General features: G+C 52.9%; 1 protein-coding gene across 2 annotated transcripts; it reads right to left on the reverse strand.

Moving 5' to 3' along the window:
- Positions 1-729: 729 nt before the first annotated feature.
- Positions 730-26587, reverse strand: ASMT (acetylserotonin O-methyltransferase). Of its 2 annotated transcripts, XM_068962800.1 has the most exons (8): positions 26519-26587; positions 23295-23469; positions 20781-20910; positions 20120-20188; positions 9470-9588; positions 7756-7896; positions 4825-4947; positions 730-941 (listed from the first exon to the last, which is right to left on the reverse strand). In XM_068962800.1, exons 1-8 carry the CDS (start codon positions 26585-26587, stop codon positions 730-732), a joined length of 1038 nt encoding a protein of 345 aa, XP_068818901.1. The 2 variants fall into 2 exon arrangements, with proteins under 2 accessions (XP_068818901.1, XP_068818902.1); XM_068962801.1 differs by lacking the exon at positions 7756-7896.
- Positions 26588-27332: the final 745 nt, after the last annotated feature.

Consider the following 27332-nt stretch of genomic DNA (forward strand, 5'->3'; position numbering starts at 1 on the left):
TGACAGACCTCTTGGACTCTGTGGTGCAAAATAGACCATCAATTCTTTTCTGCTTTTGCAACATTAAACAATCTGAGATCTGTCCATCATCTATCCATTACTTTGTGTATGAGTGTCCTGGGTCGGCCAAAACAATGTCAAATGGGATCATGACTTAAAACCACACACATCCACCCTCCCCAAGCCCTGGAGACCGGACATCCGAGGTCAAGGGTCCGGGGGCTGGGCTCCCTGCAGAGGCTCCAGGGAACCGTCCTTCCCGCCTCTTCCAGCTTCCGGGGGCTCCGGGCGTCCGTCCCTGGGCTGGTGGCCACCTCCCTCTCGTCTCCGCCTCCGTCTCCACGTGGCTTCTCCTCTGCGTCCGTGTCTCCCCTCTTGCGTGTCTTACAAGGACCTTGTCGCTGGGTTTAGGGCCACCCCCACCCAGGAGGAACCTCATCTCAGACCTTCACTCCCTCACAGGAAGGAAGCAAAATAGAACGGACTGGAATGAAATGGAAATAAGGAAAATGAAAGGAAGCAAGATAAAACACAAAGTGACCATCCGCGGGCATAAACCTCATACCCCTCGACAGGGCAGGAAAGCAAGAAAAGCGTAAAACAGACGGACAACAAGGGGGAAAGAAGAAGAAAAGGCAGGAGCGAAACGTGACCGACACCGTCTCTTCATCGCAGGCGTTGCGTCATGACGGGGGGGTCACACGCTGGGGGGGTCACACGCTGCAGGGCTCACTTTCTGGCCAAGACAGCATCGTAGGTTCCCCCCGTCCTCCGGCACTGCACGTCTCGGAAGCCGGCGGGGGCCAGGAGCGCGCGGTACTGGGCGGGGGTCCGCTCACGGCCCTCGGTCTGCACCAGCATGTTCAGCGAGTACAGCAGCGTGGTCAGGGGGCCCCGCCCGTCCGCGTCCAGGAGGCTCTCGATGACCAGGACGCCGCCACCTGCCGCGGGGAGGGGGAGGGGTTGAGCGAGGGTCAGCCCGGACCCAGGACCCGCTGTCCACTCTCTCCTCACCCGGCTTCCTGCCTACACCCCCGCCACGCAGATTAGCCCACAGCTCTGGGCATCTCCCGCCCTCCCCTGCAAGGTGGACCCTGACCTAGGACCCCCCGAGGGACAGACCCAAACCTAGGACCACCTGCAGGACACACCCTGACCTAGGAAACCACCCCCCAAGGGACAGACCCTGATGTAAGACCCCCCCCCCAGAGACAGACAGACCCTGACCTAGGACCCCCACGGGACAGACCCTGATGTAAGACCCCCCCTGAGGGACAGACCCTGGCCTAGGACCCCGCCCCCCGTGGGACAGACTCTGACCTAGGACCCCCATGGGACAGACCCTGATGTAAGACCCCCCCCCCCGAAGGACAGACCCTGGCCTAGGACCCCGCCCCCCATGGGACAGACCCTGACCTAAGAACCCTGTGGGACAGACCCTGATGTAAGACGTCCCGCGGGACCAACCCTGACCTAGGACACACAGCCACCGTCCCCTCTTCCCTCCCAGCTCTAGAGGCCAGCGTGGCCCATAGGCGCTGGAGAGCGCACAGGATTAAGCCAGGCTGTGTCTACACACACTGCCCACCCCCCTCTGCTGCACGGCGTGTAACCAGGAGCATGCTCAGTCTCTTCGGCCGTGTCTGACTCTTTCCACCCCGTGGACTGCGGCCCCGCCAGGCTCCTCACGTCCACGGGACTGTCCAGCCAAGAATGCTGGAGAGGGTTGCCACGCCAGGACAGGGTCCTTATGAGACACACAAGAGGAGAGAAGCAGAGAGAGAGGCGAAGCCACGTGAGAACAGACGCAGAGACGGGAGGGAGGCGGGAAAAGGACCATCGATCCCCGAAGCGCATCACCCGGAACGCAGGCCTGGGAAATGACACGCGACCGTTCTTTCTTATTTTCCAGCTTCGTCGCTTAGAAACAAATCCAGAAAACGATGCGTCACGTCATTTTCGCTGAAAGCACAAACTCGAGTGTGCCAAGCAAGCGGCCGAAGTACAGCTCATACACATTCTGACCCGATTCTCAGCCCAAACGCCACGTCCTAAGCCACAGTCTCCTGGCTTCCTTGAAAAGTCACCACGTCCTGCGTCCTTTTTGGACAATGGATCTCGTGGCTAGGAATGCCCACACTCCCTCCCCCAGACATCAAAGTCAGATCCGTGCATTATGGGCAGTAATTTGCCGCGATGCAGACACAGTGGGGCTGACCATCAGTAGGAGGCTCGTGGGGAGAGGCTGAGATGGGACCTCCAGGCAGCGAGAACGTGAGGAAAAGAGCCTTGCCTCCAGATCTGGGGGATTCTTCTAGCTGCGCTGTCCAGAGACGAGAGCCTTCTGTAAGCTCGTGTTTGCACCACGCATGCAACTTCTGAGTGTGAATACATATTCCTGCACATATATGTACAGACGCAAACACGTGTAACACACACATACACACACACACGCACCCATATAGACACGGGTTTCCCTGACAGCTCAGTTAGTAAAGAACCCGCCTCCCATGCGGGAGACCCAGGTTCAATTCCTGGGTCGGGAAGATCCGCTGCAGAAGGGATGGGCCGCCCACTCCCGTATTCTTGGGCTTCCCTGGTGGCTCAGCTGGTAAAGAATACACCTGCAATGCGGGAGGCCTGGGTTCCATCCCTGGGTCGGGAAGATCCGCTGGAGAAGGGAGAGGCTGCCCACGGCAGTACTCGGGCCTGGAGAATTCCATGGGCTATACACACACAGAGTCGGGCATGGCTGAGCAACTGTCACAGCCCATAATGTAACTACATACACAGATGTCGTATAGTTTTACTGTAAATATGTAGTATTTAAATATTTAAATTTTTTACATTTTAACATTTTGCATGATACTTATTTTTAAAGATATCCAAAAATAACCCAAATTATATAACTATTATTTTATGTTATTGACATCCGTGTATTCGTTTGTTATTTAAAAGTAGATGCTTAATATATAAGCTTTAAATGTAAATATAACATGCTTTATGTGTTATATATGTGCGGCTTCAGTCGCTCAGTCGTGTCTGACTCTCTACGACCCCGTGGACTGTAGCCCGTCAGGCTCCTCTGTCCATGGGACTCTCCAGGCAAGAATACTGAAGGGGGTTGCCGTTTCCTCCTCCAGGGGATCTTCCCGACCCAGGGATCAAACATGCGTCTCCAAGTTTCCTACACTGGCAGCTGAGTTCTTCACCACAGCACCACCTGAAATTTGTGTATATATATGTGATAAGCTTCAATCCTTCAGCCACCTGATGTGAAGAGCTGACTCCTTGGAAAAGACCCTGATGCTGGGAAAGATTGAAGGCGGGAGGAGAAGGGGATGACAGAGGATGAGATGGCTGGATGGCATCACTGACTCGATGGACATGAGTTTGAGTGAACTCCGGAAGCTGGTGAGGGACAGGGAGGCCTGGCGTGCTGCACTCCATGGGGTTGCAAAGAGTCAGACACGACTGAGCGACTGAACGGAAACACAGGAAGTGAACCAGAGCCCACACAGCGTCACCTGCAGGGGAAACTCATGGTTTCCGTGACCTTGGAGACGCGGAGCCTTGATTATTCTAAATGGAAAAACTGCAGGCAGGCCACTACCCCACTTGGCAACTTTATATTTTTTTTCTTCTTTTAACTAATTTTTTATGGACATATAGCTTCCTTACAATGTTGCGTTCGTTTCTGCCACACAGCAAAGAGAATTAGCTGTATATGGCTGCGTGCTGAGTCGCTTGAGTCGTGTCCGACTCTGTGCGACCCCAGGGACTGCAGCCCGCCAGGCTCCTCTGTCCATGGGGTTCTCCAGGCTGCGGATACATCTATATCCGTTCCTGGGCGATTTTCCTATTTGTACTAACCTTGCTTTCTGTTCCTTTCGGATGATGTCACGTATGGACCAGAACAAGGCAAACAAATAATAATAATAATTCTAGGGTCCAATGAAGGACGTCCTCAGAGGTCCACTGGCTAAGACTCAACGCTCAAAGCAGGGGACCCAGGTTCCACGCCTGCTCAGGCAACTAGATCTCGCCTGCCACACCTAAGAGTTTGCAGGCCGCGACAAAAGACCCCGTATCCCACAACGAAGATGGAAGACCTCCAGTGCCGTGGCTAAGGCTGCGCACAGCTACAGAAGTAAGTAAGTGAAGTCGCTCAGTCGTGTCCGACTCTTTGCGACCCCATGGACTGTAGCCCACCAGGCTCCTCTGTCCATGGGATTTTCCAGGCAAGAGTACTGGAGTGGGTTGCCATTTCCTTCTCCAGCGGATCTTCCCGACCCAGGGATCAAACCCGGGACTCCCGCATTGTAGACAGACGCTCTACCATCTGAGCCACCGGCTGAAGAAATGAAGCAGTAAAAATAAATTTAAAGGACCAAGGTTTCAAACATCCCTCTACACAAAGTCAAAAAAACAAAAAACAACTCACCATCAAGTAACTTCAGTATGCATTCAAACATAAACAATTCACTTCTGCGCAACACACTACCTAGAGCTCCGCCACCGAAGGGCTCTAGACACAGCCCTCCATGAAAGACTTCACTTCTGAAAATGACGCCGTACTTTGAGAACCTCAACTTCGCGGGGGGGATGCGGAAGAGTGCGGCAAAAAAAAGAGATGATGTGAGGGAGCCCGAGACGTGGTGATGGCTCGAAAAGGAAGGCGGCCTCCAGAGGGCGGCCGGAACTCCGGCCTCCTCACACACAGACACATGTGACGGGCTTTGCGAGCCCTCGGCGCATCGAGACACCAGTACCTCTGCCCTGAGTGGAGCCCGGGGCCCGGCGCCCAGCGTGCCCGCCCCCTACCTGTCCTGCAGGCCCGATACAGTCTCTGCAGCAGGTGGCAGCACTTGGCATCGGTCCAGTCATGCAGGACCCTGGCCAGGATATACAGGTCCGCCTCCGGGAGGGGGTCTTTGAAGAAATCCCCTGCAACACAGGCGCGGGGGCCTCTTGTCAGCCTGCCTGTCAATTCCACGTGAGCACACCTACGCCCCGCGTGGCTGGGTCACTTGCACACACAGACGTGTCCCCAGATCCCCCCAGCTGCTGACCTCCCGAAACAGACGACGTCTCCGCGTGATGCTGAGACGACTCTGAACAATGGGGTACTCCCTTTAGGCCCCCTTTCCGCATCAGCTCTGGACGACGGTTTCATTTTTACTCGATTTCAGAAACTCTCCTGTAAACAGCACCCTTAAAGCAGCAGTCCCCAACCTTCCTGGGCTTCCCAGGGGGCTCAGATGGTCAAGAACCCGCCCGCAATGCGGGAGACCTGGGTTGGATCCCCGGGTTGGGGAGATGCCCCCTGGAGAAGGGAATGGCAACCCACTCCAGCATTCTCGACTGGAGCCACCCCCATGGACAGAGGAGCCTGGTGGGCTACAGTCTGTGCATTGCGAAGAGCCGAACACGACTGGGCAACGAACGCTTCCATTTCACGTCCATCTCATTTTCCCAGCTTCCCAGCCTGCTTCTTTTTCCACTCTTTCTCCTTTAAACCAACGGGGCCTGCAGTGTCTTTCCTGGTTTCTTTTTTCTTCTTCTCTGTTTCTTCTCTTTTCTCTTTCTCAGCCTTCCTTCCCCCTCCCCTTTCTTTCTTTCTGGCACTGGGGATTGCAGCATGCAAGGACTTAGCCCCTGGACCAGGGGCGGGACCAGGGGCGGGACCAGGGGCGGGACCAGGGGCGGGACCAGGGGCGGGACCAGGGGCGGGACCAGGGGCGGGACCAGGGGCGGGACCAGGGGCGGGACCAGGGGCGGGACCAGGGGCGGGACCAGGGGCGGGACCAGCAGCCGGACCAGCAGCCGGACCAGGGCCCCCTGTACTGGGAGCTCACAGTCTTAGCCTCTTGGGCCACCGAGGAAGTCCCCCAAAGTCTCCTTCTTTGCCCCATTTCCCAGGTGAGGCACAGAACTAACACCCTCAGTACATGTATCTCCAAGAAGATGCCCTAGAGGTGGTTAGCAGCTCCGAGAAGATGCCCAGAGGGCATCTTAACCACGGTTAAGATCACACTGAGGTCCTCCTTCTGAGCACAAAATCAAAGAGGGGCTCCCCAAACTCAGTCATTCAGATTCAGTATATTTTAAGTCAATGGTCTAAAAAAATCTAACATAAGGATGCTCATTTCCCATGCCCCCCAAAAAAGAAAACTTCCTGATGATCTAAATTTAAGAATTTTAAATAAAAGCAGCATCCAGTCCTTCAAGGACACAGTCTGGCACACCTTGAAATCCGCCTGTCGGACGCAGAGTCATTGGAAAGCAGCTGACTGTTCACCCGGGTCAGTCAGACTGCCCCCCCCGACCCCCACATATGGCCCTGGATGGAATGCTGGTGGCCTGTCCCTTGAGATGCCGTGAACTTGGAGGTGAACTTTTTAAAAAAATAAAATAAGGAATTAATTCCCCTGTTGTCCCAGCGGTTAGGACTCTGTGTTTTCATTACCAAGAAAGCAGGTTCAACCCCTTAGTTCCCAGGCAGGGAACTAAGATCCCACAAGCTGCATCCCATGGCCAAAATCATAACAATAATCATAATAATAATAGGGAGTTCTTGGCAGAGCTCAGAGGGGACAGAAATGACACCCCCACCTGCTGTCTTCCTCCCAAGACAGCAGAGAAAAAGAGGCATGAACAGCCAGTTGCGTCTACACACGGAGGTACAGGGTGTCTGCAGCTCAGACCTCGGTACTGAAGCGACAGCCCGCAGCTGGGAACCGTGCCCCACGTTTCCAAGGCAAGCACAAGTCCCTCGCAGCGGTCGGCAAAGCTGCTGTGGTTTCTGAGCCTTGGGACGTCTGAGGAGCTTCTGTCTTTTCAGTCGATAACTGTCCCCTCACGTTGCCTTCAACCCACGTCACTCATTGCCACCCGTACACCAGCTGGTTGTAAATACCTACGTGAGTTTCCCTGGACGGCAGTAAGAAATGCCCAGAGACCAGGACATCCGTCCTCCCCCAGCCCTGGAGACCAGACATCCGAAGTCAAGGGGTCCCAGCGCTGAGCTTCCTGCAGAGGCTCCAGGGGAGGGTCCTCCCCGCCTCTTCCAGCTTCCGGGGGCTCCAGGCAGCCATCCCTGGGCTGGCGGCCGCCTCCCTCCCGTCTCCGCCTCCGTCTCCACGTGGCTTCTCCGCTGCGTCCGTGTCTCTCCTGTTCTATGTCTTATAAGGACATTGTCCCTGGGGTTTAGGGCCACCCCCATCCAGGAGGAACCTCAGCTCAGACCCTTCATTCCGTCACCTCTGCAAACACCTTATTTCCTAAAGTCCTGTTTACAAACTCTGGGTGAGGAGACACATTGAACTCCATACAACACTCAGGAAAGAATTAACTGCAGGAAAACAAGACCCTCCCACCTTTCCCCATCCATCCTGCGTCACAGTTCTGTTTAAACGCCCGTGTGCTCACTCATGTCCGACTCTCTGTGACCCTGTGGACTGTAGCCCCACCAGGCTCCTCTGTCCATGGGGATTCTCCAGGCAAGAACGCTGGAGTGGGTTGCCATTTCTTTCTCCAGGGGATCTTCCCGAGCCGGGGATCGAACCTGCATCTCTCGCGTCTTCTGCCCTGGCAGGTGGATTCTTTACCACTGAGCCACCCGGAAGCTCCATTTTAAGGGGGTGTGTTTGGATGGTCCAGAAAGCCACGCTGAACGCCCAGCGTCTCCATCTCCCCAGCCCGCCAGGACCCGTCTGTTTCCCCGTGGACACAGGCAGTGTTCCAGTCACCCACCTTCATGGAAGCTGATCCGCTCGTCCTCCCAGGCTGAGAAATGTCTCTTTGCCATCCGCACCACTCCTGGGATGTCAAACACGATGACCCGACATCCCGGGTACAGGGACACACACGCCCTGGCCAGAGCCCCGGAACCACCTGCAAGAGGGCATGGACTGTGACGGCCCCCAGACCTGGGCGGGACCCACAGTCCGGTCTCCATGGTGACAGGCTCACTTACAAAGCCCTGCACCTAAGGTATCTTCCGGGCTGGACCAACCCACACACCAACCTTCCACGTAGACTCTGACCTGATGGCATCCCCTCGTCCGCCCAAGGACAGACGACGGCCAGGCAGAGGAAGCCCCTGGGCAGATGCTACGGGAAGACGTGCCCATGTCTGCCTGTGGGAGACATTTCCGGGGGACACCCGGGTGAGGAAATGGAGACCTCGCTCCAGATGCCAGCAGCGTGAACATCCCACAGTCAGGGAATCTGCTTTTATAAGACAACCCCAACCTAAAGGTCCATCGGCGGAGGTATGGATAGAGAAGATGTCGTACACATATACAGTGGAATATTAGGCAACCGTGGGAAAGAACAAACGGATACCATCTGCCGCAGTGCGGATGGACCCAGAGACGATCGTACTCAGAGAAGTTCGTCAGACAGAGACAGACAGATACCACGTGATGTCAGCCACACGTGGAACGTAAAATGCAATGCAAAGGAACTCAGGCGCGAAAGAAATAAGACTCTCAGACACGGGAAGGAAACACACAGCTACCAACCGGGAAAGAGCGGAGGGATAAATGCGCAGACTGGGACGGACGTGGGCGCGCTACTATAAACCACGCTGACCGGAGAGTGGGACGGACGTGGGCGCGCGGCTATAAACCACGCTGATCGGAGAGTGGGACGGACGTGGGCGCGCGGCTATAAACCACGCTGATCGGAGAGTGGGACGGACGTGGGCGCGCTACTATAAACCACGCTGATCGGAGAGTGGGACGGACGTGGGCGCGCTACTATAAACCACGCTGATCGGAGAGTGGGACGGACGTGGGCGCGGCTATAAACCACGCTGACCGGAGACTGGGACGGACGTGGGCGCGCTACTATAAACCACGCTGATCGGAGAGTGGGATGGACGTGGGCGCGCTACTATAAACCACGCTGATCGGAGAGTGGGACGGACGTGGGCGCACTACTATAAACCACGCTGATCGGAGAGTGGGACGGACGTGGGCGCGCTACTATAAACCACGCTGACCGGAGAGTGGGACGGACGTGGGCGCGCTACTATAAACCACGCTGATCGGAGAGTGGGACGGACGTGGGCGCGCTACTATAAACCACGCTGACCGGAGAGTGGGACGGACGTGGGCGCACGGCTATAAACCACGCTGATACTTGACAAGTTGCTAGTGCACAGCGCAGGGAATTCCACTCAATATAGTGTGCCTGTGTGCTAACGCACATCAGTTGTGTTCACCTCTGTGTGACCCCATGGAGTGTAGCCCCCCCAGGCTCCTCTGTCCATGGGATTCTCCAGGCAAGAATCCTGGAGTGGGTCGCCATGCCCTCCTCCAGGGGATCTTCCCGACGCAGGGATCGAACCCAGGAGTTCTGCATTGCAGGCAGATTCCTCACCATCTGAGCCTCCAGGGAAGGCCAAGGGTCTACAAACAGGTTTCCAAACACAGCTGCGAGGTTCGGGGCGGACACTCACCCCCGAGGTCGCAGATGAGCGGGAAGGGGGACAGGTCGAAGGCGGCCAGCACACTCGCCCCCTCCAGCCTCCACACGTCCTGCAGGCCCTCCATGAACCGCAGCCTTTCGTCCTCGGACCTGGAACACGACGAGACGAGCCCATGAGAACCACGTGGAGTCCAGTGGGTATCACCCTGAGCAACGACCTGGGGGCCCCTGAGCTGAGCAGAGACCTGGGTCCTCCACCCACCGGGGTGGAGCGCCAGGCCACCGGGTCAGCTGTGCAATGCAGGAGGCTGGAGGCCGTGGGGGTTGTCCACACAGGCTGGGGGAGAGGGCTGGGCATGACGGGGATTCAGGGAGGTGGAGACACGTGTACGGGGAGCTGGGTCCCAGGAGGAGCAGCGAGGACGGTCTCGGGAGGGGGCAGAGGTGAGAAGGAGCCAAGGACGCTGCAGGGTGGGTGGGGGGAGGGGCCGGTGAGGGTCTCCTGGGGGCCGCCTCTCTCCTCTCACCCTCCGCAGAGGCTGCTCGGTGGTTTTGGAGTCAGTGGGGAGGCGGGGAAGCAGGGAAGAGCACACGGGGTGCAGAGCAGGCCCCAGCTCTCAGGACCCTCAGCAGTGACCACCCTGCCCCCTTAATCCTTGGTGCATTTCCCGCCCCACCCTGGGAGCAGCCCCCACACACGGCAGACAGTCACGAAGCCATCAGCATCGTCTGACTCATCATCAAAAAGTCACCAGCACAGTCTGACCCCTGCGGTGTCATATTTCGTCAGACAAGTCACCCAGAGCTCACGCTGGTGCTGCCTGCAAAGCCCCAGGCTTGTCTTTCCACAGCCTCCCCCAGCCCCAAAATAAAGAGGATTTCCAGGCTCATTCTGGACAGATCAAACGAGTGCCTAACTTTTCTACTGGAGCATTACTCAGCCAAGAAAAAGAACAGATTACTCCCACTGATGGCAGCGTGGACGGACCGAGTGGCTATCATACTCAGGAAAGGAACTCAGAGAGAGAAAGTCAGGCACTATACCGCCAACAGGCACGGACTAGAAATTCATGCAAATCAACCATTTTACCAATAAGAACACAAACTTAGAAAGCGTTACTCTCTCAGTCCTGTCGGCCTCTTTGCAACCCCACAGACTGCAGCCCGCCGGGCTCCTCTGTCCGTGAGTTTCTCCAGGCAAGAACCCTGGAGTGGGTTGCCATGCCCTCCTCCAGGGGATCTTCCCGACCCAGAGTCTGAACACAGATATCCACCATTGCATGCGGATTCTTTACAGTCTGAACCACCAGGAAAGACCTAAACTTTGAAAACCAACTAATGTTATCAAAAATTAAAAAAAGAGAGAAAGGAAAAATTGAGTTGGCGAATAACAAATGCAGTTTGGGCAAGCATCCTCAAGCACTTCAGTCGTGTCCAAGACCTTGTGACCTGATGGACCATTGCCCACCAGGCTGCTCTACCCACGGGATTTTCCCAGGCATGAATGTATATGTCACAGATGATGAAAATGCACCTATTGAGCAGCATGGGGCAGTCTGGGGAACACGCAGTAATCAGCTTATATGGGCAAAAGAACCGAAAAAAAGAATAGACACGTGTCTGTGTCTCACTGAACCAACTTCCTGTACATCTGAAGCAAACGTATCACTGACGCTCAACTCTGCTGCTGCTGAGTCGCTTCAGTCGTGTCCCACTCTGTGCGACCCCATAGACGGCAGCCCACCAGGCTCCCCCGTCCCTGGGATTCTCCAGGCAAGAACACCGGAGTGGGCTGCCATTTCCTTCTCCAATGCATGAAAGTGAAAAGTGGAAGTGACGTCGCTCAGTCGGGTCCGACCCTCAGCGACCCCATGGACTGCAGCCTTCCAAGCTCCTCCGTCCCTGGGATTCTCCAGGCAAGAGCACTGGAGTGGGGTGCCACTGCCCTCTCCGATCCTCAACTCTGCTCCAATGTAAAGAAACCACGAAAGAACGAAGGGGAAAAAGAAAAGCGAAAGCATTGCCTGGAGCCATGCTGCCGCCTTGTGGCCGTTCGTGGTAACAGCGACTATAAAAGCCGCGTTGACGGGCACTTAATATTCCCAAGCTCTGCCGGGCTCCCAGTAAAGTACTCCTGCGCTCCTAGACGTCTCCTAGGGGTGGTCAGCGAAGGAGAACTCAAACCTGGGCAGGTGATCACGAAGCCAGTGTCAACAGGCACCTTTAACCTGCACTCATTAAAAGCAAATCACATGAAATGATCTCAACACAGTCAGGCACTAGGGAAGGGAACAACAGACGGGTTTCAAATCTGGAAAGGAGTCCACCAAGGCTGTGTATTGTCACCCTGCTGATTTAACTTCCATGCAGAGTACATCATGAGAAACGCTGGGCTGGAGGAAGCACAAGCTGGAATCAAGATTGCCAGGAGAAATATCAATAACGTCAGATATGCAGATGACACCACCCTTATGGCAGAAAGTGAAGAGTGGCTAAAAAGCCTCTTGATGAAAGTGAAAGGGGAGAGCGAAAAAGTTGGCTTAAAGCTCAACATTCAGAAAACGAAGATCATGGCATCTGGTCCCATCACTTCATGGGAAATAGATGGGGAAACAGTGGAAACAGTGTCAGACTTTATTTTTGGGGGCTCCAAAATCACTGCAGATGGTGATTGCAGCCATGAAATTAAAAGACGCTTGCTCCTTGGAAGGAAAGTTGTGACCAACCTAGATAGCATATTCAAAAGCAGAGACATTACTTTGCCAACAAAGGTCCATCTAGCCAAGGCTATGGTTTTTCCTGTGGTCATGTATGGATGTGAGAGTTGGACTGTGAAGAAGGCTGAGCACCAAAGAACTGATGCTTTTGAACTGTGGTGTTGGAGAAGGCTCTTCAGAGTCCCTTGGACTGCAAGGAGATCCAACCAGTCCATCCTAAACAACATCAGTCCTGAGTATTCTTTGGAAGGACTGATGTTGAAGCTGAAGCTCCAATACTTTGGCCACCTCATGCGAAGAGCTGACTCCTTGGAAAAGACTGTGATGCTGGGAGGGATTGGGGGCAGGAGGAGAAGGGGACGACAGAGGATGAGATGGCTGGATAGCATCACTGACTCGATGGACGTGAGTCTGAGTGAAATCCAGGAGTTGGTGATGGACAGGGAGGCCTGGCGTGCTGTGATTCATGCGGTTGCAAAGAACCGGACACGACTGAGCGACTGAACGGAACTCATGGCCCAGCAATCTCACCTCAAGGCATATACCTGGAGAAAACCATAATTTGAAAAGATACACGCACCTCGATGATCACAGCAACACTAGTCACAATATTCAAGGCGTGGAAGCAACCAAGCTGTCCGTGGACAGAGGCGCAGACGGGGAAGGCGTGGGATACGACGCAGACGAAGAAGCCGTGCTGCACACCACCGTGGAATATGGCTCAGCCGCCAAAGGGGAAAGAAGCCAGGTGTACGTAGCATACCAGAGCCACTCTGCTGGGGTGAGGAACACACAGCATCAGGGATTACTAGCAAGAGGCAAACCAGATTTCAATGCAATCGCTTGGCACCGGTCAGAATGGCCGCTGTAAACAACTCTGCAAACACTCAGTGCTGAAGAGTCTGTGCAGGAAACAGAATTCTCCTCCTCCCCCCCACCCCGGGAATGCAGATGGTGCCAACCACCATGGATAGCAGTGTGGATGCCCCTCAAACAATTAAAAAAGAGAGAGAGAGAGAAAGAGAGAGAAGGCAATCAGAACACCCCATAACACCACACACAACAAGAATCTGCAAACAGTCTAAGACCTGGATGGAAGGACAGGTTCCATGAAACTCTCAGGGGAAATACACACGGGACACATTTTGACACCCACCCCTCAGAATAATGGGGCTTCCCTGGTAACTCAGCTGCCGAAGAATCTGCCTGCAATGCGGGAGACCCCTGGTTCAATTCCTGGGTCGGGAAGATCCCCTGGAGAAGAGAAAGGCTACCCACTCCAGGATTCTTGGGCTTCCCTGATAGCTCAGCTGGTAAAGAATCCGCCTGCTATGCGGGAGACCTGGGTTCCATCGCTGAGTCGGGAAGATCCCCTGGAGAAGGGAAAGGCTACCCACTCCAGTATTCTGGCCTGGAGAATCCCATGGGCTGTATAGTCCACGGGGTCGCAGAGAGTCAGACACGACTGAGCGACTTTCAGTGAGAAGAATGAAAACAGGACCTAATTAACCTTAAAAGCGTTTCCACAGCCAGGACATCCTCAAGGAAAGAGAAATCCCTAAAATTGTGGCAGGGTGGGAGCATCATTTTCAAACGAAGATACCTGCCAGAAATTCATCTCCAAAATCACAACCAACCCATGGGAAAAAAAAAAAAAAAAGGCCAAAGATGGAAATGCATATTTCTTCCAAGAAACTATAGAGGTTGCATTAGATTCATGAAACGTGCTGGGCACCAGGAATTATGAGAGGAAGATCAAATTCCAGCGAGGTTTCACCTCACACAGCTGAGGATGATCCCGGTCAAACCCTCGACACACATCCGATGCCGCGGAGGCGGTGGGAGAGCAGGGGAGCCTCCTCCGGGGATGCTGGGAATCCAGACAGGTGACAGCCGTCATGCGGGACAGCGTAGGGGGCGCCTGAATCAGTGGAAGCCAGAACGAAATGGGAATATTCCCCAAGACCGTACAGAAAGGTGCACTTCAGGAAAGAGCGAGCTCTAAGTCAGAGGACCAAGACTGTGAGCTTCAGGCGGAAAACACAGTCGGGACAGCCTTGCCATCCACTGAGAGTGATGAAATATACGCCAAAGTAAGAAAACAGGACACAGTTAGCTGCAAAAGAATCTGCACAGCACGGGGAGCCCCACGTGAAAAGATAACACTCACGATGGCAAACAGTCTTTGCAAACCAAGATACCCACGGAGAACTCGTGTCTGAAACACAGAGACAGCTTGTGCGGCTCTGTGTCAAATACACACACACACACACACACACACACACACACACACACACACACACACACACACAAGAAATACAGGGGACAGAGATTGAAACGGGCATGTTTTCCGAGAAGGCAGAGATCGCACTAGGGACATGGAAACGTGCTGAGCGCCACTGCTTATTAGAGAGAGGCCTCTGCGGTGAGGTATCTTATCACCATCTTGTGAGAATGGGCATCTCACAAAATCTCCAAAAATAAACGCTGGAGAGGGTGTGGAGGGGAGAGAGCCTCCCTGCATTGTTGCTGGGAATGGGGAACGGTCCATGTACGAGAGAGAAGAGTATGGGGGTCCTTCAGAGAACGAAACAGTGAAGCATCTTAGGACACGCTCACCCCGACCCCGGGCACAGAGCCAGAGAAACCCCAGGGTTTCCAAAACATAGGCACCCTCGGCAGATCACAGCCGCGCCAGGAAAATAACCAGGACACGGAAACAGCCTGAGCGTTCGGGGACAGCTGAACGGGTAAAGAATGGGGGCCACACAGACACGACGGACCATTAACTCAGCCATGGACGGGCAGGAGAGAATGCCACGTCCAGTCTGAGAGAAGGAAGCAGAGATGATCACACCTAGACAAGGAAGGCAGACAGGGCGAAATATCATAGGAGACCACCTGTGGCTGGAATCTAACAATGGATACAAGCCAACTGCTTTACCCAACAGAAACAGACGCTGGAACAGAGAAAAGAAACTTATGGTCCAAGATTTCCCCAAATGCATCTTATGGGTGAGGGGCCTGGTGCCATTCTGAGTTTTGAGGCGTTCCTTTCGTTAGCAGCCTGCTAGTGACTACATAACATCCCGCTGAAGACGAGCAGGGGGCACTCCTTCTGCCCTCTTCCGATGCCTATGTCAGAAGCGCTCTCTATCTCCTTTATACTTTAATAAAACTTTATTACACGCACACAAAAAGAACCTTACGCTTATAAAAACAAAAAATGTTAGTGATGAGGGATCCATTAAGAGTTTGCTAATAACACACACATTTCTTCATCCTGAGTCGCTCAGTCGTGTCCGACTCTTTGCGACCCCGTGGACTGTAGCCCAGCAGGCTCCTCTGTCCGCGGGATTCTCCAGGCAAGAACACTGGAGCGGGTTGCCATGCCCTCCTCCAGGGGATCTTCCCGACCTGGGGATCAAACCCTCGTCTCCTGCATTGCAGGCAGATTCTTTATGCACCGAGCCACCAGATTAATATAACCAAACAGGTGATCAAAAATGACCTACTGATCAACAGAACACACTCTAACCGCCTCTGTGGCGGAAAAATAAAGAAGAGATGAACACGTGTGTATAATGAGATCCGAGGTCCTGTACGCTTGAAACAAAGGCCAACACCGCGCAAAGGAAGCGTTCTCCGATGGAAACTAACATTTCTACTACAAACCAAAGGGGCAAGAAACGGTTTATGGAGAAATGCTGCCACCTCGTGGCTGGGGTTTGTAACGACAAACATAAAAGCTGTGTTTCAGTTCAGTTCAGTTCAGTCGCTCAGTCGTGTCCGACTCTGCGACCCCATGAATCGCAGCACGCCAGGCCTCCCTGTCCATCACCGTCTCCCGGAGTTCACTCAGACTCACATCCATCGAGTCCATGATGCCATCCAGCCATCTCATCCTGGGTCGTCCCCTTCTCCTCTTGCCCCCAATCCCTCCCAGCATCAGAGTCTTTTCCAATGAGTCAGCTCTTTGCATGAGGTGGCCAGAGTACTGGAGTTTCAGCTTTAGCATCATTCCTTCCAAAGAAATCCCGGGGCTGATTTCCTTTAGGATGGACTGTGTGGATCTCCTTGCAGTCCAAGGGGCTCTCAACAGTCTTCTCCAACACCACAGTTCAAAAGCATCAATTCTTCGGAGTTCAGCTTTCTTCACAGTCCAACTCTCGCATCCATACATGACCAGGAAAAACCATAGCCTTGACTAGATGGACCTTTGTTGGCAAAGTAATGTCTCTGCTTTTTAATGTGTTTACTGTCGTTAAATTGAAGGCAGGAGAGGAATTGATGCTTTTGAACTGTGGTGTTGGAGACGACGCTTGAGAGTCCCTTGGATCCAACCAGTCCATCCTAAAGGAAATCAGAGTGTTCATTGGAAGGACTGATGCTGAAGCTGAAACTCCAATCCTTTGGCCACCTGATGTGAAGAGCTGACTCATCTGAAAAGACCCTGATGCTGGGAAAGATTGAAGGCAGGAGGAGAAGGGGATGACAGAGGATGAGATGGTTGGATGGCATCACCGACTCGATGGACATGAGTTTGAGCCAGCTCCAGGAGCTGGTGATGGACAGGGAGGCCTGGCGTGCTGCAGTCCATGGGGGTCACAAAGAGTCAGACACGACTGAGGAACTGAGCTGAACTATATATATAGTAGTATAATGAATAATCAATGAAAAGAAGAAAACGGGACCTCATCTCCCTGAAGAGCATTGGCACAGCAAAGAAAGTCCTGAATGACAGAAGCAGACAGTGTTCAGACTGTAAAAAAAAAAAAAAAGTTTTTGCAAATGAAGACACTGACAAGAAACTCAACTCCAAAACTTATAAAGAGCTCATGCATCTCAATATGACAAACACAGACAACCCAAGAAGAAAAAATATATATATATATGCCAAAGATCAAAATGGATATCTCGTCCAAGAAGGCATACAGGTTGGCATCAGGCCCATAAAAAGATGCTCAGCATCAGTAATTATTAGAGAGAAGCAAATCAAAAGTGCCATGACGCATCCCTTCGAACAGGTCAGAATGGCCGTCTTCGGTAAGATCTACAAACACTAAGTGGCAGACAAAGAGCGGAACCCTCCTGCACTCTTGGTGGGAAGCTAAACTGGTGCACGGCATGGAGGTTCCTTACAAAACTTAAGTATCCAGAAACCGTACAATCCAGTAATCCCACTTCTGGGCTCAGATCCAGACAAAAAGTCCTATTTCAAAATAACACACGCCTTCCTGTTTTCGGGGCAGCACGATACAGAATGGCCAAGATACCGAATCTGCCAAAACGTCCATTGACAGGAAAAGGAAGCCAGGGTGGTAAGACCTCTGCACAGGAATACGGCTCAGCCACAGAGCGGAGCGGAAGAAGGCCGCTGCCAGCAGCCTGGACAGACCGAGCGACTACCGCACCAAGTGACGGGAGTCAGACAAAGACAGATGTCACAGGACCATGACGGGGGCTCTAGGCACTCACCAAATGAACTGACAGACACAACGGAGCCAGACTCTGAAATGGAGTAAAGAAACTTATGGGAGAAAGGCACTCAGTCGTGTCCGACTCTTTGTGACCCCACGGACTATACAGCCCATGGGATTCTCCAGGCCAGAATCCTGCAGTGGGGGGCCTTTCGCTTCTCCGGGGGATCTTCCCAACCCAGGGATCAAACCCAGGTGTCCCAACATTACAGGCGGATTCTTTACCAGCTGAGCCACCAGGGAAGCCCAAGAATCCTGGAGTGGGTGGCCTATCCCTCCTCCAGGGGAATCTTCCCGACCCAGGAATCGAACCAGCGTCTGCTGCATTGCAGGCGGATTCTTTACCAACTGAACTACCAGTAAGGCTCAAAGGAACTTATGACTATCAAAAAAAAAAAAAAATTACGGGAAAGAGACAAAGGAAAGGTTAGGAATGAACATATACACGCTCATATATACGGAATTGATGATCAAAAAGTCTGTGCTGAATTGCACAGGGAAGTCTACTGAACATAAAATTACCTCTGTGAGAAGAACCCAAAAAAGAAATAAACCTCTATGTATAACTGAATCAAACTACCAAAAAAAAGAAACCTGAAAAAAAGAAACACCATGTGGAAACTCAACTCTGCTGCTGCTGAGTCGCTTCAGTCGTGTCCGACTCTGTGCGACCCCATAGACGGCAGCCCACCAGGCTCCCCCGTCCCTGGGATTCTCCAGGCAAGAACACTGCAGTGGATTGCCATTTCCTGCTCCAATGCATGAGAGTGAAAAGTGAAAGTGAAGTCGCTCAGTCGTGTCCGACCCTCAGCGACCCCATGGACTGCAGCCCACCAGGCTCTTCCGCCCATGGGATTTTCCAGGCAAGAGCACTGGAGTGGGTGCCATTTCCAATAGAAAGCAACGATGGAAAAAAAAAAAAAAAGGCGGCCATGAAGAAATGCTGCCACCTTGTGTCCGAGTTTGGAACAACAACCTAAAGGCTGCGCTGAAGGGCCCTTGACCTTCACCGGGTCGACTCGGCTCTAAGCATGAAACTGCTGCCCTCCAAGAAGCTTTCTACGGGCGGTCAGCGGAAAGAGTTCGACACTGGGCAAGGTGCACGAATCCAAGTTCAAGAGGTCCCCTTAGCTCACACCCCGTTAAGAAAATCACATGAAAAGATGTCAGCATCACTCTTGAAAGTGTCAGTCGCTTAGTCGTGTACGACTCTCTGCAAGCCCATGGACCGTAGCCCATCAGGCTCCTCTGTCCATGGGATTCTCCAGGCAAGAAAACTGGCGTGGGTCACCACGCCCTCTTCCAGGGGATCTTCCCGACCCAGGAATCGAACCCAGGTCTCCTGCACTGCAGGGGGATTCTTTACCAGCTGAGCCACCAGGGAAGTTGCTGAATATTAGGGAATGCAGATCAAACCTACCACAGGTATATCATCTCTCACCGGCCAGAACTGCCATTATCAAAAACTCTACAAACATTAAATGTCTGTAGCTCGTGGAGAAAAAAGGAGCCCTCTGCAGTTTTCGTGGGAATCTGTATCGTGCAGGTATTATGGAAAACGGTATGGAATGTTCTTAAAAAACTAGAGATAGACCTATCGTTCGATCCTGTGGTCCCGCCGCTGGGGCACACACGTGGAGAAAACCATAATTAGAAAAGACACGTGCACCCCAGGGTTCATCAAAACACTATGCACAACAGCAAAGACACAGAAGCAACCTCAAGGTCCATCAGCAGAGGGATGGAGAAAGAAGATGGGGTGCGTATACAGGGTGGGATATTCATCAGTTGTTACACAATGAAATCACGTGTATATTTGTGTAACGGAATCCCTTTACCGTAGAGTGGCAATTCATGGAACATTGTAAATCAACACTATTGCTGTAACGTTTCAAGCAACCTAGATGCCCATCGGCAGAATGAATAAAGAATTTGTGGTACACGTATTCAATGGAATGTTACTCAGCCACGAAAAGGAGCACCTTTGAGTCAGTTGTAATGAGGCGGAGGATCCTGGGGCCTGTGACACAGAGGGAAGCAAGTCAGAAAACAAATATCTTGTACTGACGCATACGCATGGAATCTAGAAAGTCGGTGCTCATGAAGGCATTGGCAGGGCATCAGAGGAGACGCAGACATAACGGAACAGAGTTACGGACCCGGGGAGGTAGGGAGGAGGAGAAGGCGGGAGGTGCGGAGGGAGGAACTCGGAAACGTACGTCACCATATGTGGCGCGGATAGCCGATGGGAATCTGCGGGGTGACTCAGGGAGCTCAAACCAGGGCTCTCGGCCAACCTAGAGGGCTGGGATGGGGTGGGAGGTGGGAGGGAGTTTCAAGAGGGAGGGGACGCAGGTAAACCCACGGCTGATTCATGCGGATGTCCGGCAGAAACGCACACAACACTGCAAAGTGCTTATCCTTCGATGAGAAATACAGAAATTGAATTCTAAAGCAGGACGCCAAGTGGGTGGGCAGCGTCACCTGTAGATGGCAGAGAAGAGCTCCTCAGACGGGATCCCGAAGGCTTTCGGATACTGGTTCCTCCCTTCCCTGAAAAAGAGGAGGAGACCGTCACTCAGGCCCCAAGAGGTCACTGCACTCCGTTCACGCAGCCTTGCGCTCACAGACCTTACCCTGGCACCACAGACGGCCTGCGCCGGAAACGAGTAACCCAAGAGTACTCAGGAATCGTTTTCCAGTTTGCAGTTCAGTCCAGTCCCTCAGGCGTGTCCGACTCTCTGCGACCCCGTGGGCTGCAGCACGCCAGGCCTCCCTGTCCATCACCAGCTCCCGGAGCTTGCTCACACCCATGTCCATGGAGTCGGTGATGCCATCCAACCATCTCATCCTCTGTCCTTCCCCTCTCCCCCCGCCTTCAATCCTTCCCAGCATCGGGGTCTTTTCCAGTGGGTCAGCGCTTCACATCAGGTGGCCAAAGGATCGGGGCTTCAGCGTCAGCCCTTCCAGTGACTGCGCCCTTTATCCCTGCTATGATCCCATCAGCTCCCCCTCACACCATCAGGCATTAGACCCGGGAGTCTGGAGACCCGTGCAATAAGAAACCTAACATATTGGTTCCTGGGACGCCTGGAAGCCAGCCCGCCAGCAGCCCTGGGGACTCGGGGATGCAGCTGACACGCACCTCACTGCCTCGGCCAGGTGGCACCAGCAGACATAAGCGGTCCTGCCCGAGTACAGCAGCATGTCCCGCTGGGACCTGGGGCTGCCTCTCACCAGGTAGGTGCTGGCGAGCTCCGTGTTTGCATACACAGCTGAAAACAAACAGAACGGAGGGGAAAAAAAATAAAGTTAGACACCCAGGCATCGCCAAGATGCCAACAGTGACTCTGGCAACTTCCTGATTGGAGACGTGATTCTCGCCTGGGACTGTCGGAACCCCGACAGCTGGACCCTCGGTCCCGAAGGACCGGCTGACCTGTGGTGCAGGGGCTGCGTGTCCTGCCTGCTGCCTTCAGCTTTGGTAAATCCCACGGAAAGATCCGATTAGCAAACGGAAAGGGCCAGCGAGCCCCTGTGTTCAATCCCTCAGTCGCCTCCGACCCTTTGCGACCCGTCGACTACATGTAATACGTGTCTGTGGGGCTCCAATACTAAGGCCACCTGTTGCAAAGAACTGACTCACTGGAAAAGCCCCTGATGCTGGGAAAGACTGAGGGCGGGAGGAGAAGGGGACGACAGAGGATGAGCTGGTTGGACGGCACCCCCGACTCGATGGACATGAGGTGGAGCAAGCTCTGGGAGATGGTGAAGGACAGGGAAGCCTGGCGTGCTGCAGTCCATGGGGTCGCGAAGAGTCGGACACGACGGGGCGATTGGACTGAACTGAATCCACTCACTGTTTCTGCCCAACCTGTACCTGCCGAATGCTTGCGGGGCTCCCAGGGGTCCCCAGGGCAACAGAGCTGCAGCAGGAGGTTCTGTAACCTGGTCTCTGAGCCGAGCATCCCTGTGTCTCCGGGCCGGCAGGTTAGCCCACATCCCGACGTGCCTCCCCGAGGGTCTTCAGGTACAGCAGGTTCCTCCCGCCCCCAGGAGCTTCCCCGTGAACGTCCACCATCCTCCACAGATGTGTCCTGGCCAGACCGCAGCCCGCGCTGGGGGTTCGAGGTTGGCACTGCCAGTGGGGGAAAGGGACGGGGCTACAAAGCTTACTCATGGGGTGTGACTGCTGGATTCCCAAGCCCGTGGCCATCTGAGTACCATCAACCCCCAAACAGTGTCCTCCTGTTCGAGTTAACTGACCCTCACTGTTTGCACCCCATAAATCCAACGGGGACGCAAGTCCTTGCTTCAGGGAGAAAGCCCATCACCCACCCCTACCGTTGCCCACCCAGCCACCCCTACTTTGTCAGGCAGTGGTCCCTACACTTTGCAATTTCACAAATTCTCAAGATTCTTAAAAAAAAAAAAAAAAAACCATCTGAGTGACTGAGATAGGGCTTAACAATTTTTAATTTTGCAAAGAAAGGGCATTAAAAGTAAACACTGGCAAGGACCATCTTCTGTAAGAGGAAAGCAGCTTCAATACCAAAACAAGGGTATGATCTTAACACAAAGGGCAACCCTTGAAAAGTAGTTGAGCATGATGGAAAAACTACTCCCGTGTAACTTTTTGGTCACGTTTCTGTCTTATTCCTTGGATATTTCATCAGGGTTTCAGTGCTAACACCAGCCTCTCGAAACTTCCTGATCCACAGTCAGCAAATGACAACCCGAGTTTGGTACCCGGTTTTGGCCATCTGTTTTTGACAATAAAGCTTTATTGGAACCTTGTTCCATCAACTGTTCTGCTGAAAAGCTTTATTGTAACTCTGTTTCACTGCCTGTCTGGTCTATAAAGCTTTACTGGAACCCTGTTCCACAACCTGTCTATCAATAAATCTTTATTGGAACCCTGTCTACCATCTGTCTAGTCAACAAGGCTTTATTGGAACCTTGTCCCACCACCTGTTTTGTCAATAAACCTTTATTGGAACCCTGTTCCACCACCTGTCTGGTCAATAAACCTTTATTGGGACCTTGTTCCATCACCTGTTCTGCTAAAAAGCTTTATTGTAACTCTGTTTCACTGCCCGTCTGGTCTATAAAGCTTTACTGGAACCCTGTTCTACAACCTGTTTTGTCAATAAAGCTTTATTGGAATCCTGTTCCACCACCTGTGTTGACAATAAAGCTTTATTGGAACCTTGTTCCAGCATCTGTTTGGTCAATAAATCTTTACTGGAACCTTGTTCAACCACCTGTATGGCCAATAAAGCTTTATTGGAACCTTGTTCCACCACCTGTCTGGCTGATAAAGCTTTATTGGTACCATGTTCTACCACCTGCCTGGCCAATAAAGCTTTACTGGAACCCTGTTCCACCACCTGTTTGATCAAGAAAGCTTTATTTGGAACCCTGTTCCACCACCTGTCTGACCAATAAAGTTTTATTAGGACTCAGCCCCGCCCGTCTGTCTGTCTCCAGCAGCTCTGATGCTCTGAAGGCAGAGATGAGTGTCATCTGCAGAGACACAGTGGCCAGCCCACCAGGCTGAGAAGACTTACTCTGTGGCTCTTTCCAGAAAAATAAAACGGAAAGCTGTGCTGACAGTGTGCCTTTAAAACGCTTTCTTCCAAAGAGCCAGGGTGCTTACCTTTTCCTCCCCTCACGGCGGCTTGCAGCAGCTTCAGGGACACGCAGGTGTCCAGCAGCAGCTCTGTCCCCCGGGGGCTGGAGCCCAGACGTGAAGACACTGCCGCTGAGTCCAAGGGCTCCAGGGCCTCTGCCAGGAGCTCAAACACCCCCAGCTCACAGGCAGCAAAGAGAACCTCGGGGCAATGAAGCCAGAGTCAGCCTTAGTTCTCAGGAGACTCACACTCTCAGGAGGGTGAGTCAGACAGAGAGGGAGAAATATCACACGACATCCCTTACATGTGGGATCTGTAAAGAGATGACACAAACCAACTTATAAAACAGAAAGAGACTCACAGACTTAGAAAATGAACTTATGGCTGGTGGCGGAAAGGATGGTCAGGGACTTTGGGGTGGACATGGACACACTGCTGGACTGAACATGGAGAACCAGCAAGGACCTGCTGCCCAGCACAGGGAACTCTGCTCAACCCTCGGTAATAACCTTATGGTCACCAGAGGGAAGGATGGGGGAAGGGATAGTCAGGGAGTGTGGGATGGACATGGACACACTGCTGTGTTTAACATGGAGAACCAGCAAGGACCTGCTGCCCAGCACAGGGAACTCTGCTCCATGTCACGTGGCAGCCTGGATGGGAGGGGAGTTTGGGGGAGAGTGGGTACATGTACATGTCTGGCTGAGTCTCTTTGCTGTCCACCTGAAACCATCACAGCATTGTTCACTGGCTATACCCCAGTATAAAATGAAACGTTTACATTAAAAAGGCCGTATCCATTCCCGTTCTGTTGAGACTGTATTAACTCTTATTCTGTTAAGATTGTATCTACCCCTCTTAAAGTTCTATTAGTTGTTATCCTTAATAGGTCACTCGAAGTCCTACTATATTAAGATGGTGTTAAGCTTTATCCTCTTAAGATGGTACCAGCTCTTGCAGTGAGCTTAATATTAACTCTAATTATATTAAGTTTTAATGACTCTTGTTCTATTGAGATGTCATGAACAGCCCATTAAGAGTGCATTCAGATTTTTTTCTATCAGGATTTTATTAACTCCCCTTGTACAAAGGTTGTATTCAGCCGTATTCTATTCACATGGAATCAGTTCTCACCCTTTAAAGTTGTGTTGATTCTTGTTCAGTAAAGTTGGCACGATCTCTTACCCTGCTGTGATTATACAAGCGCCTATATTCAGGTTTTATTCACTCTCTGTTGCCAGGTTTCAGCAGACAAGAGCCTCTGGGGTTTCCCCTGGTGGCTCAGACAGGAAAGAATCTGCCTGACAATGCAGGAGACCCAAGTTTGATCCCCGGGTCGGGAAGATCCCCTGGAGGAGGGAATGGCAGCCCACTCCAGTATCCTTGCCTGGAGAATCCCATGGACAGAGGAGCCTGGAGGGCCACAGTCCATGGGGTCGCAGAGTCGGACACGCCTGAGTGACTAACACTTAGCCTGCAAGGATTGTATAAGCCCTGTATTCGGGTTTCTTTCACTCTCTGTGAAAGAAGATTTTATGAACCCCTATTCCAAGGGATTGTAGTACATTTTCTTGCCTTAACTTTGGGTGCAGTCTGGTTCTATTGAGGTATTATAAACTCTCACTCCATTTAGGTTGCATTCAGGTCTTTTTCTATTCACATTTTATCAGCTCTCTTCATACGAAGGCTGTCTTCAGTTATCTTCTATTAAGATGGTATCAGCTCTTGTTCTGTTAAAGGGGTGGTGACTCTGATTCTGTAAGGCTGCAGGACGTTTTATTCTCTGAAAGTTGGATGTGCTCTCATTCTATCGAGATTTTATCAATTGTCCTATTGAGGTTGCATTACGTTTTATCCAATTAATATGGCGTTGGCTTTCTACTGAGGTTGTATTAACTCTTACTATAGTAAGTGAAGTGAAGTCGCTCAGTCGTGTCCGACTCTTTGCGACCCCGTGGACTGTAGCCCGCCAGGCTCCTCCGTCCATGGGATTCTCCAGGCAAGAATACTGGAGTGGGTTGCCATTTCCTTCTCCAGGCGATCTTCCCGACCCAGGGATCGAACCCGGGTCTCCCGCATTGCGGGCAGACGCTTTAACCTCTGAGACACCAGGGAGGTTGCAATCCCTCTTGTCTGAGTGAGATGTTTCGAACTCATCCTACTAAGGTTGTATTCAGATTTTATTCTATTGCGTTTTTAAATTATTTTTATTTGTATTTATTAGTCTCCACCAGGTCTTGGTCGGGGCATGTGGGGTCTAGTTCCCTGACCCAGGGCCGAACCCCGGGCCCCTGCGTTGGGAACTCCGAGTGTTAGTCACTGGGCCCTCGGGGAAGTCCATCTATTGAGTTTTACTGAGGCTCTGATTCCACTCAGGTTGGATTCAGGTTTATTCTCTTCACACTGGATTCGCTCTTGTTCTCCCGAAATATTTAGCTAATTTTACAGCAGCAGCTTTACAACGCTGTGTTAGTCTCTGGACAGCGAGGGGATCAGCCATCGCTTACACACAGACCCCCTCCTATCCTGCCTTTCCTGCTCATGGAGGTCAGCAGAGAACTTGGAGTCGAGTTCCCCGAGCTGCACCGCAGGTCCTCACTAGTCCTGTTTTATACACACGATCGACAGTGTTTACGTCTCAATCCCAGCCTCCCAACCCACCCAAGATTTTATGAAGTCTGTTGCTCTGCTGAGGTTCTATTAAGTTTTATCCTCAACGCCGGATTCACCTTTGTTCTATTGAGATGGTATTTCTTAATACTCGGCTCATATTAAGCTGTATTCTAGTAAGATTGTACGCACTCTTGTTTCACTAACACAGTGGAAACAGGGTTAGTCAGTCATGTCTGACTCATCGTCGACCCCCATGGCCTGTAGCCCCCCAGGCCTCTCTGCCCATGGGATTGTGCAGGCAAGCATCCTGGAGTGGGCTGCCATTCCCTCCTCCAGGGGGTCTTCCCGACCCAGGGGTGGAACCTGGACCTCCTGCTTTGCAGGCAGATTCTTCACCAAATGAGCCCCCAGGGAAGCGCCTCCAAGTGCCGTTCTGAGACGCCACTCCGTGAGGGCCAACACAGGCCTGGAAGGGCCAAAGGCCCCGCATGGCCAAGCTTCTGCCCGTGGACACGCCCAGAGTTCCGGCACACCCTCGCGCCCCCCGGAGGAGACCCCGTCCTCACTCAGCACTGACTGCCTGTCGCCCTCCTCACCTCCAGGCAACAGAACCCCAGCCGAGGGGGCCTCTTCCTACCTGGGAGACCATGAAGCCGTTGGCGTATTCCTTCAGGAGACGGTAGCCCTCATCCTCCTGGGAGCACATCTTCCTTCCGGGCTGGTCTGGCTTGGAGGGACCTCGGCTATCTTAGCTTGGCTTCACCAGTCTATGAGCAACCTGGGCGGACAGCCAGCAGGTCACTACTGACCCCGCCAGCTGGACGCCGGGGAGCAAGCCCAAGACGGATCGTTCTAGGAGATTCCGTCAGCCTGCTGAAGGGGATGAGAAAGCTTACAGGGGACCCCTGGGGCTTCTGTTCACTCCTTCTGTCTGTGATGAGCACACAGCCCGAAAATCGCCTGTCACCCCCAGCCCCCTCCCATCCTTGTACCATCAGCCGTGCTACTGGTCCCAAACCCACATGCCCACTAATCACTACTGATGATGACTCACTGGATGGACCGAACACGCTCTGAGCCCTTCAAACGTGGGGGACAGGTGTATTAACTGTCTGGGTGCAGCCGTAACAAATGACCACACACTGTGGGATTAAAACCACAGGTATCCGTCCTCCCCCAGCCCTGGAGACCAGACGTCTGAGGTCAGGGTGTCCCAGGGCTGAGCGCTGTCCAGAGGCTCCTTCCCAAGCTCTTCCAGCTTCTGGGGGCTCTGGGCGTCCGTCCCTGGGCTGGTGGCTCTGGGCATCCATCCCTGGGCTGGGGGCTCCGGGCGTCCATCCCTGGGCTGGTGGCCACCTCCCTCCCGTCTCCACCTCCGTCTCCACGTGGCTTCTCCTCTGTGTCCGTGTTTCTCCTCTCCTGTGTCTTACAAAGACCCTGTCCTTGGGTTT

The sequence above is a fragment of the Capricornis sumatraensis genome, chromosome X, assembly GCF_032405125.1.
Source record: "Capricornis sumatraensis isolate serow.1 chromosome X, serow.2, whole genome shotgun sequence".
Taxonomy (NCBI): Eukaryota; Metazoa; Chordata; class Mammalia; order Artiodactyla; family Bovidae; genus Capricornis; species Capricornis sumatraensis.

What these genes read in the sequence shown, in the direction of transcription:
- ASMT (XM_068962800.1), bottom strand. Translation starts at nt 26,587, where the DNA reads ATGTGCTCCCAGGAGGATGAGGGCTACCGTCTCCTGAAGGAATACGCC. An exon ending in CGCCGTGAGGGGAGGAAAAG is followed by an intron (nt 20,911 to 23,294) that starts GTAAGCACCCTG and finishes GTTTGTTTTCAG; the next exon opens with CTGTGTATGCAAACACGGAG. An exon ending in GCTCATCTGCGACCTCGGGG is followed by an intron (nt 7,897 to 9,469) that starts GTGAGTGTCCGC and finishes GCCCTCTTGCAG; the next exon opens with GTGGTTCCGGGGCTCTGGCC.